At 43.2% G+C, this 11087-nt stretch overlaps 1 protein-coding gene across 2 annotated transcripts; it reads left to right on the top strand.

The window, feature by feature from the left end:
- The first annotated feature begins 508 nt into the window (after positions 1 to 508).
- On the top strand, positions 509 to 10185 carry LOC133918948 (type II inositol polyphosphate 5-phosphatase 15-like). Of its 2 annotated transcripts, none has more exons than XM_062363098.1 (11): positions 509 to 1482; positions 4814 to 5066; positions 5160 to 5967; positions 6399 to 6520; positions 6607 to 6691; positions 7919 to 8084; positions 8232 to 8269; positions 8367 to 8616; positions 8790 to 8913; positions 8997 to 9327; positions 9725 to 10185. In XM_062363098.1, exons 1-11 carry the CDS (start codon positions 594 to 596, stop codon positions 9983 to 9985), a joined length of 3327 nt encoding a protein of 1108 aa, XP_062219082.1. In that variant the 5' UTR covers positions 509 to 593; the 3' UTR covers positions 9986 to 10185. The 2 variants fall into 2 exon arrangements, with proteins under 2 accessions (XP_062219082.1, XP_062219083.1); XM_062363099.1 differs by lacking the exon at positions 9725 to 10185 and having other exon boundaries at positions 8997 to 9046; positions 9148 to 9306.
- Positions 10186 to 11087: the final 902 nt, after the last annotated feature.

The raw sequence follows: 11087 nt of genomic DNA, 5'->3' as shown, positions 1-11087 counted from the left end.
AATTGAATCGACCGGCGGGATCTTAATGCAACGGCGAGAAATGTGGCTCGGTTTCCTTTTCTCCCATGTATTTCCTTCGCTAAATTGATGCCATGCCGCAGTTAGAGGCCGGGAGATTCCATGGGTGTCTTCAATTGGCATTGAAACATCTTGAATGTGCACGAGATTGACAGAAATCAAATGGGCAGGTGATGCAGCTCACAACAAAGGAAGGAGGGGAATCGGAGAGAGGAGAGGGATGACCGGCATGACCCACACGATAGAGAGAGAAATTAGAGGGAGGAAGAAACAGGAGGGGCAGGCAGCGAGATCTCGCTAGGGAGGGACAAACAGCGGGAAGGATGACCTCAACCAATAGGCTATTTGGTCTTTTTACTTGGCTTGAGAGTGAAAAGAAAAGAAAAACAATTTTAAATGAGATAATGGTAAGATAATGAAAGAGATATTGTTGTAAGTGATAAACAAACAAACTCACACTAATTAAAAATGGGAAATAGACGAAGTCACCTATTGACGGTTGGAAAAAAAATCAATTTCCTCCCGTAACGACCTGATTCTGCTTGCTTGTCCCTCTTCCCCCTCCGATCTCCACAATGGCGGATCCCGGCGACACCACCAACCCCTTCGCTTCCCCCTCCCCCGCCGCCGCCGCTGTCACCTCGCCGTGGGACGACCTCCCCGACGACTTCTTCCTCTCCGCCTCCATCTCCTCGGCTGCCACTCCCACTCCCACTCGCACTCCCCCGCCCCCTATCCCCTCCACCTCCCCCCGCGCCGCCGCCCCCGGCCCCCACCGATCCGCCTCCACCCCCACCCCCACCCCCTCTGCCTCCGCTTCCTTCTCCGACCCACGGAATCGCGCGCCTCCAGCAGTGCAGCACCCGCCGCCGCACCTCCACCCCAGCCACTCTCTCCCCGTCTTCAACGCGGCGACCCTCTCCGCCGCCGCCGCAACCGACATCTGGCCCCCGCCCCCAGGGCCCCACCACTCCGGCTCCCTCCCAGAGTTCGCCGCTGCCCCCACCTCCCTCGCGCACCGCCCACCCTCGCGCTCCGCGGTGCGCGCCGACCGACCGCCGCCGCTCGAGCTGCGCCCGCGCCCGCCGAGGGAGTCGCAGGCCGGTGCGGCCCTCCGCGCGCTCGCCTGCTACTGTGACGCTCCTTGGTTCGGGGCCGGCGCCGGCGCCCGCTTGTGGGCTGCGGGCGAGGCCGGCGTCAGGGCGTGGGACCTCGCGGACGCCTTCCGGTCGCCGGCATCTCGGCAGCGGTGGGGCGACGAGGCGGCCTCACCGTTCACGGAGTCGCGCAGGACGCCGCCCGCGCTCTGCCTTGCAGCGGATCCTGGCCGCGGCGTGGTGTGGAGCGGCCACGCGGACGGGCGGATCGTGGGTTGGAACGCGGATCAAGGACCCGAGGCAGGGGAGTGCCTCGTATGGGAAGCACACCGTGGGCCGGTGTTCGCATTGGCTGTCTCTGCCTACGGTAATTCACTAATTCTCCTTGGCTCCATTTTGTGGCCATCACTGTGGGTTTTGCACTATTGGGATACAATGTAGCACTAATTATCGTGACTGTTGGATAATCGTGTACAATTTTTATTGCAACGTTGGGATTTTCATTGGTGACAAATTTTGGGATGACCTTCGTTTCCTTAACGGAAGGAGGACATAACCTAAGGACTGGAAAACTCTTCTTTAGTGGAGGTGTCGAGATACTAACCAAGACGGCGCCACTGTACTTTTTCCTCTCTTATTCTACATTCCACCCAAAGAGCTCTCTCCAGACTATTCTTGTGTTTGTGCTTACAAGCAGTTGCAGCCATTCTGTTATGTCTACGTTCTGGTCTTTAATACCATATTGTTATTGTTCCTTGATCTTACTAGTGTGATGACCATGGTTGGCTTAATGAAATATGGTTGGCTTAATGAAATTTCTTGTTGCTTTGCCTTGTGACCTTTTATCTCTGCAGCCAAGAAGCTAAATATATGTACTTTATTTACTTCTTGATTCTGTGGAGTGTATTTGTACAAGACAGTTGAACTTACAAATATGTACTAACTACCAACAAAAATATGTAAGTCATCAAGTAAAAAATGACCATGAAATGCTTTATTTTCTAGAAGATCATGCTTATGGTCCCTATCGCTGGTTGGTTCAGTAAGTATATTGAGCTGCTATGTTATTTAGAATTCAATCAGAGCAATGCAACAAGAAATCAATTATCTGTAATTCTGTATTTAAGAACAAGTCATGTCTGGACCTCTCCACGTGGTTGTGGTGTGGTGTCTACCTTTTTAATTAAGGAAAAAAGTGGTTCTATGGCAGTATGGTACTAAAAGGTATCCACCTCAGAAACATGCCACCCATAGTTTTTAAGGCGTCACCTAGGCGACAAGGCGCTCGGGGAGGCCTAGGCGTCGCCCATAGTCAATGAGAGGGGAGAGAGAGAGAACAGAGGAAGAACGAGAGGGAAACTGGCCAGAAGGCCAAGCAGCCGCCACTTTCCCCATCCCCATCGGCTCCGGTGCCAATGGCCGGCGCAGCACTCCCTCCGGTCAGCTGCAGCGGCGGCCGATCTGGAAGGGGCCGACGGAGGCAGTTGGTATGAGGGGGCAGCACAGTGAGGGGCAGGGGAGCTAGAGGGAGGAGGGGTTGGGGGTTGACGGCGCGACGGAGAGATAGATGGGGAGGTGAGCAAGGGAAGTGGCGCTGCGAGAGAGAAGCGGAGAGCGTGGCAGCGTGCAGTGAGCTTGGGAGTGGCGCTGCATCGACCTGGGAAAGATATCTACGAGAGGGGAAGCACTTATGGGCTGGCTGGGCCAACTGCCTTCTCTTCTCCTTTTCCCTTTTCTCCTTTTTCTTTTTCCCCCCTCCTCCCTGGTGCTGTCTTGCTGTTTCTTATGCTGGAATGGCATCACCTTGCCTCGCCTCATGAGCGCCTAGGTGTTGGGAAGGGTGTGGATCGCCACACCTCGTCTTACCGCCTTAGGAACACTGATGGCACCCAACTTTCTTGGCACAGTTTAATGCCACCATAAGTTCTCCCTGTAAGGTTGTTTCTTTTATCATTCATCTGCTTCCTTGGGTTGCTTATTCTCAGTTTTCAACATTTTGGGAGAAAGATTTTTCTTGAGAACCACGAAATGCCTTCCATCACACTCCTCCCCTTAGTTTTTTTCGCAGTTCCCCTCATGTAACTGATGTGAACCCTCTTCCTTCCTAGTTCTTCTTCTCCCTCGGCACCAAATATTGACAATAACCATTCTGTCCCTTCCATTGCTACTCATTCAACCTCATTGCTAGCTCCTCCCTGACGTTGATGAGCACCTCCCTAACTTTGATGAGCACCTCCCCCTTCTTGATGTACTGGTGGTAAGCTATTGGCAACATGTTGGCGCCACTGTGGCGTGCTATGGGTACTTTGAAAGTATGAGCATAAAGTGGGATTATTCAGGGGTATTTTGAAAATCGTTGGTGACTTTCAGTTTTGATGTGAGGCTGCGAGCCTTCTAGATTTAATGCAATTGCTAATTTGCTAATGTTGCCAGTTCTCATTGTCCTGTTTTAAAGCTAGATCTCAATTTCCCATAAGCTCATTTGACAAATTCCCTATCTTAAAGAGGATAACTTATTCCTTGCATTTCACAATTTCCCTTCATATTTAATCCCCCTATATTTCACAATATTTGTCCATTTCATTGGAAGTTTTTATTTCACAACATTTATGTCGCACATATGAGTGCTTGTGGGTTAGTAGGAGCTACAATTCCCTGGTTCATATCTGCCCTGGTGTGGCAGAACCTCAACCCTAATTAGTTTGTTTCCTTTTAAGTTAGAGATTGCTTCCTTCGAGTTAGGGATTAGATAAGGATAGACAATTAACTTATACTTCAACACTCCCCCTCACGTGGAGGCTCTCTTAGGCCTCAGACATGGAATAGGAGCAGACAGTAATTTATCTTATTAAATTGCGCTAACCAAGACTCGAACTTAAGACCTCTAGCTTTGATACTATATTGAGTTGCATGCACTGACCAGTGCAAGACGGACAATTCACGTATACTTCAACACCCCCTCACGTGCAGGCTCCGTCAGGCCGCAAACAAGGAATAGGAGTGGGTAGCAAGTTTTTTTATTAAATCGTGCCGGCCTGGACTTGAACTTGAGATCTCTGGCTTTGATACCATATTGAGTTACCATGCACCGATCAATTCACACAAAAGCCTAAGCTCGTGAGGAAAGACGGACAATTTACTTTACTTCAATAGTTAGGTTCTTTCTATTTGATATGGTGTATGTAGTAAAGCAAGCAAGAAGTTTCTCATTCTCCCTCTTCCTCTCTTTTCAAAGTCCCAATCCCCTTCTTATGCCTTTCCATTTATGCCACTTATTGCCAAACACCTGCACCACCACCATGACAGTACACCACCTCATAATCGAGGACCAGGGATGAAACCATCCACATTTCACTCATACCATTTGTGTTGCCCTGGAACATGACAATATGTCCATTGAGGTAATCTTGAGTAGAGTTGTTTGCTTTTCGTGTTTTCATCCTCAACCCTTGCTACTGCTATTAATGATGTGAAAGATGTTGAATGGTTGAAATATATTATTTATTTGGGTGGGAGTGCTCTGATTCTACTGATTATTACATAGGTTTCGTGCTTGATTGGTCTGTGCATATATTGTACCCAGACAAATATTATGGAGTTATGGAACTGGGGGAGCACTATTTTCAGCTGCTGAACTTATCTCTTCAAACAAACTGTATGCAGTCATGCAACACTGATGTTTGTTGCGTGCATTATAGGTGATTTGTGGTCTGGATCTGAAGGGGGAGTAATCAAAGTATGGTATGGAGAAGCTATTGAGAAGTCACTCGTTTTACAAAGAGAAGAAAAGCGTAAGACCTCCTTTTTAGTTGAAAGATCATCCATTGACCTTAGGGCCATGGTCAGTGATGGAGGGGCCTGTCCCTTGCCTGCCGTAGATGTAAAACTTCTATTGTCTGACAATTCTAGATCAAAAGTATGGAGTGCTGGTTACCTCTCATTTGCACTCTGGTACACTTCATGTGTTCATTTATCTGTTATTGTTGCATTTGGCTGAGCTATTTATATATTCATGTTATGTTCTTACAAAACTTTGCCATGCAGGGATTCTCGCACCAAGGATCTTCTAAAAGTGTTAAATGTTGATGGCCAAGTTGATACTCGTTTTGACATCTTATCTGGTCAGGATCCACATAGTTATGAAACAAAGCTAAACCTATTCTCCGCTCCAAAGAAAGAGAAAGCTCGCAGTCCTGTTGGTTTTTTGCAGAGATCACGGAATGCTTTGTTGGGAGCAGCTGACGCAGTCCGGAGAGTTGCTGTTAAAGCAGGTTTTGGAGATGACACTCAAAGAACAGAAGCATTCACAATGTCGACGGATGGGATGATCTGGACAGGATCTGCAAATGGCTCTCTTGCCCGATGGGATGGCAATGGTAATCGTTTGCAAGAGTTCCAGCATCATTCATCTTCTGTCCAATGTATTTGCAACTTTGGAACTAGATTATGGGTTGGTTACATGGATGGCAGCATCCACCTGTTGAACCTGGAAGGCAACTTGTTAGGAGGATGGATTGCACATAGTAGTCCAATTCTGAGTATGGCTGTTGGAGGGTCATATATCTTTACATTGGCTGGTCATGGGGGAATCCGTGGATGGAACTTGTCGTCCCCAGGGCCTATCGATAACATTTTGCATTCAGAGTTAATTGAGAAAGAGCCATCATACAAAAAATTTGAATATATGAAAGTATTAGTGGGTTCTTGGAATGTTGGGCAAGAAAAAGCATCTCATGATTCGCTAAGAGCTTGGCTAAGACTGCCAACACCAGAGGTTGGCGTAGTAGTAATTGGATTGCAGGAGGTGGAGATGGGTGCTGGTTTTCTTGCAATGTCTGCAGCTAAAGAAACGGTATATATGCAACATTCTAAATTTTAGGTTTTTATTAGTTATTACGTAATTGTTATTGCTGCTAATCATCTTATACAGTGGGCCAGTCCAAATCATACAAACTTAAACCAATCAAAAACATTGTGAAACATGTTCTACTCACCAACTAGTTGGTTAAAGATTCATTTTGATTATGCATAACGTTGCCTCATTTCTCAATCTTCTTATCCTGGGTAAAAATATTGTTTGGACTTACAGCTACATTTTCAGTTGTCTGTAGAGTTCAACAAATGCTCTATGACGCATGACCATTGCAAAGAGGAATTTTGTTTATTACCTGTTTAGAGTTCATACCTGTTGAAATTTTGAAGAAATATACGCTTCGAAAATTGACCTACCATTTTTTACCATTTGTGATCCTAATTTCCTTATATAATTTCCACTGCCTTTAGGTAGGTCTAGAGGGAAGTCCAAATGGTGAGTGGTGGTTGGATGTAATTGGACAGATCTTAAAGGATCACTCTTTTGTGCGTGTTGGTTCAAGACAGATGGCTGGATTACTCATTGCTATATGGTAATCTGTTTAGGACTAATCCTTTTTTCATTGCTTTAATCTACCTTCTGTTTTTGTGGAATTTATTCAGTTTCTTCTTTCCTCAGGGTCAAAATAAATCTTAAGCAGTTTATTGGAGATATTGACAATGCTGCAGTAGCATGTGGTTTAGGGAGAGCAATTGGCAACAAGGTGCTCTTGTTATCTTGTTGATTGTCCCCTTTTTATGTTTATATAAGATAACCTAGGATTTTTTTTTAACAAACTATGGCAATCTAGTATATATTCAGCTAACCATTTTGATTTTCAACCGTCATTGACCTTTTGTTCTTCATCAGTATTTTGCTGAAGTATCAAAAGATCTATGCTGCTTCCTATATGCCCATACTCCTTTCCTGTGCAATCACAAAACTTTATCCTAGAGGAAAGGTATCAATGAGCTTGGGAACCACTGTGTGATAAGTAAACATGTGTGATATATGTGGGTAATGTTATTTTTGTGTAGCAGCTAGTGCTATATGATCTGATGCTTCATTTATTGGGTGCTGAAATATGAGGTCTAAGAAACAACATGCTAATAGGATCCTCTTTCACGTATGCCCATGTTGAACAATGTTTGTTTACTTGTTTCTCAACAGTAGGAACATCTGAAACTTTTGAAAGTTTGAATATTTCAAGATATTTGCGATTGTTGGGCTGAGCCAAGCTGCACAGCAGAATTTTTTGTTAGATATGGGATTCTTTATTAATTCCAGTAAGATTTTGCTGTTATGACTCCAGAAAGATGTTTTCATCTAACGAACCAGAGAGATTGATTGATTATCATTGCACTATTTCTACGTGGTAAAGGGCCTCAGGTTAATATGTTGCACTGTGTTGAATCTAATGAAATCATTGGTAGATAATATGAATATATGATCAAGGAATTATTGACAGTGTTGATTGTAACCTAGGGACGTGATGACTTCTTGTAAATGTGTATTGTCATCAATGCCTCTTAGCACTAACATGCACAATATGAGAATGTGTACAGTATCAAATGTTATTTTCTGACAAAATAGGCCTATTTTCATTATCATGGAAAGGATACATGCTTTAAAATTAAAAAACTTTGAGCAATATCGATATGTAGTGATTAATCTCGTAACAAGAATAAGATCCTGTCCAGCTATATGTTCGCGCATCTTGTTTATGATAGTTTGCCTGATTGAAAATAATGAAGTTTTATAAACATTTTATGTTTCTATTTCCATGGGTGAAAAAGTATATTGGCATGAGTTGAGGATGCCTTAACATTTCTTGACATCCATTATATGACTAGTCAAAAGGAGGGGAAGAAAATAATTCTTGTCAGCATTACAACAGTGGTAACTGGGTTGCCTTAGTTTACTATTTCTTTAACGTATCTGACTATTTCAGGGAGCAGTAGGATTGAGAATGAGGATATATGATAGAAGCATTTGCTTCATAAATTGTCATTTTGCTGCACATATGGAAGCTGTGAGCAGACGGAATGAAGACTTTGATCATGTCTTTAGTTCAATGACATTTTCTACCCCTTCCAGTGGATTTTTGACAACATCAGGTAGTTGTCCAATCTTCTCATTAACTTTTCCATACTTATTCATTGACATGCAAATTTTACTCGAACTTTGGCTAATCACAGTCAGCAATTATCTCATGGAAGTGAAAGCTTTCTGTTACATACACTAAACTTGTTTTACTGTTACAGTTTCTGGTTCTGCTGCTCAGCTTCTTCGTGGACCAAATGTATGCTGTTAGTCCATCATTTATTTTGTCAGTGGATAAAGTTATTGCTGGATCCATATTATGAGATCATAAACAGGCCAACATGTTGCTATGACAGGGATCAAGACTGCCCGAGCTATCAGATACAGACATGGTTGTGTTTCTTGGTGACTTTAATTACCGGCTTTATGGTATTTCTTATGATGAGGCAATGGGTTTGGTTTCCCGGAGATGCTTTGACTGGCTGATAGAGAATGACCAGCTACGAGCAGAAATGAGATCTGGGAGAGTCTTCCAGGGGTTACGTGAAGGGAAATTCAAGTTCCCCCCTACTTACAAATTTGAGAAACACACAGCAGGCTTATCGGGTATAAAATTATCTGTTTAATGCATTGTTACTCTGTTGGATTAGTTACATTATCGCAAACTAGCCAATGCAATAATTTGTAAGTAGGGAGTCCCTACATGCAAACGAGTTGATACTATTCCTATGGTCTCCTGAAGCACTTGTTTTAAAGATGTTCACTTTATTTGTCTTTAGGGTATGATTGTAGTGAGAAGAGGCGCATTCCAGCCTGGTGTGACAGAATTTTATATCGAGACAGCCGAGCTAGTTCAGAGATCGAGTGTTCTTTGGAGTGTCCTGTGGTTTGCTCCATATCACTGTAAGCTGATTGCAGTTTGATTATGTGACAGTATATACATGCTATTAATTATCTTACAATGCCCTGTTATTCAATTTTTGTAGGTATGACTCTTGCATGGAAGCAACCGACAGTGATCACAAACCTGTAAAATGTGTGTTTAATTTTGATATTGCTCATGTTAACAAGCAAACAATGAGACAGAAATATGGGGAGATAATGAGTTCAAACAAGAAATTGCTGTACTCGTTTCAGGGCTTGGAGTCTTTCCCTGAAGCAAATATCAGTACTAATGACATCATCCTGCAAGATCAAAATCCTTCTGTTCTGAAACTACAAAATAGAAGTACAAAAGAGTTGGCTCGTTTTGAGATCATTGGTCAAACGTCAAACTCCTCTGCCACACATTTTCCTGGTTTCCCTTCTTGGCTGAAGGTAGGTTACTGCTTTGTCTTTACCATCCTTATTATGCTCTGCGGTACTTCATATAACATAGTCTAGCTGTAGCCTGGGACATGACCTTTGCACAAATGAGTTTTTCCTATTTAGGTAGACACATAACTTCAGAGCAATGGAAAGTGTAGGAACTGGTTTCTTCAGTCAAAATTATCTGTGTTCAACCAAGATGGTGGATGGATTAAGCAAATGAACGTCAGTCTGCAGCCTGCAGTCTTGTTAGTAATATCTAGGATTTCAGTTACATATCTAACATGTTTTATGAATCAAATGATCATCAATACTCAAATACTATAAAATTGATTAACTTGTTAATGTTTATTCTATATCATGAGTTTAATGTTTCGAGAACTGAAAGGACACGCATTCACCACAGGTTTCCCCAGCTGTTGGTATAATTTCTCCTGGACAAACAGTAGAGGTCACATTGCAACATGGAGAACTGCGTAGTCAAGATTTTCTTACTGGACCTTCAGGGAATAGTTCTGGAGCCGACCAAGAAAAGACTGCAACCCTGCTGGTGATAGTAACTGGAGTGTACTCGACGGCTGGGAGAGGTCACAAAATACATGTACAACACCGCAGGGATGCAATTTCATCAAGAGGTTACATCCTCGCTGATCGATTCTTTGGTTGATCATGGTTGTTAAGTTATTTTCTTGTCGTCAAAGTGTGCATAGAAAATGTATGTTGTACAAAAATTTCTTTGTGGGTGATGACAAACCAAGGGTTTCGTGTGCTAAAATGTGTCGGTGTATTGTCGGAAAGTGAATTCATGGACAAGTACAACGTACTAAACTGCACAGCTGAAATTTTCCAAAGGATTCAGTCAGAAGAGCTCTGTGTGTCGCTGGAACTAGTCTTGTGTGTAGACAATTTCCCTGAGCTTGTACTTGATTTGTTCATCGGCGCTTTTCTGAATTAACGCAATTTCTTTTTCACCATTGAAATGCAAACGCCATTATGCTTCATCTATTTCTCCGTGGTGCAGGATTAGTGATCTGAAATTATTATACTAGGTTGCTCTTGCATTGTAATGAAAATATAAATATTGGATAGGTAATATTAAGTATAATCTTAAATATAAAGATATGGATGTGTTATGTGAGCGTTGTTGAATGAATACATCAGGAGTGATATCGTAGTTTGATTTTAAATAGTAAAAATAAAGATCATCAGTTAATTTTTTATCTTAATTTTTATTTATTTATTTTTATTAGTAAAATAGATCCTATATCTGTAGTCGATAATAATTAGGAAAACTGAAGGTTGAGGTTGAATAGTAAAAGTAGATAAATTATTTAAATTTTAATAATTTTTATTAGATAATATGAGAATTAACTTATATTTTATATTATATAGATATATCATCGGCCTTTGAAACTAGTGCAAGTTACCCCAAAGCATTGAGCCCAGATACGGGTCCCAAACGTAGTTCCTTGGAATACAACGAGACCGTTGCATTTTCTCACCGCTTCGCCTCGGCTTGGATGGGGGAGAAGACGCGGGCTCCTCCAGCTCCCGAGACATCGGTCGCCGCTATCGGTGAGCCGCCGGCCCCCCGCCATCATCGGATCCTCCTATCTCAATCCCACTCACACCGGAAGAAGAAACTACAATTACCTGTGTGTTCGCAGCGGCCAGGTTGGGGCATCACGGTGTGATCCTGTTGCTGTTTGAGGACGCCCTCTGGCTTGCCAAATTTCACTTACGATGGGGTTAGACTCTTCCGGCCAGGC

This window comes from Phragmites australis, chromosome 5 (assembly GCF_958298935.1).
Source record: "Phragmites australis chromosome 5, lpPhrAust1.1, whole genome shotgun sequence".
NCBI lineage: Eukaryota > Viridiplantae > Streptophyta > Magnoliopsida > Poales > Poaceae > Phragmites > Phragmites australis.
Note: the sequence above shows the minus strand (reverse complement) of the source record. Positions and strands in the feature narration are given on the sequence as shown.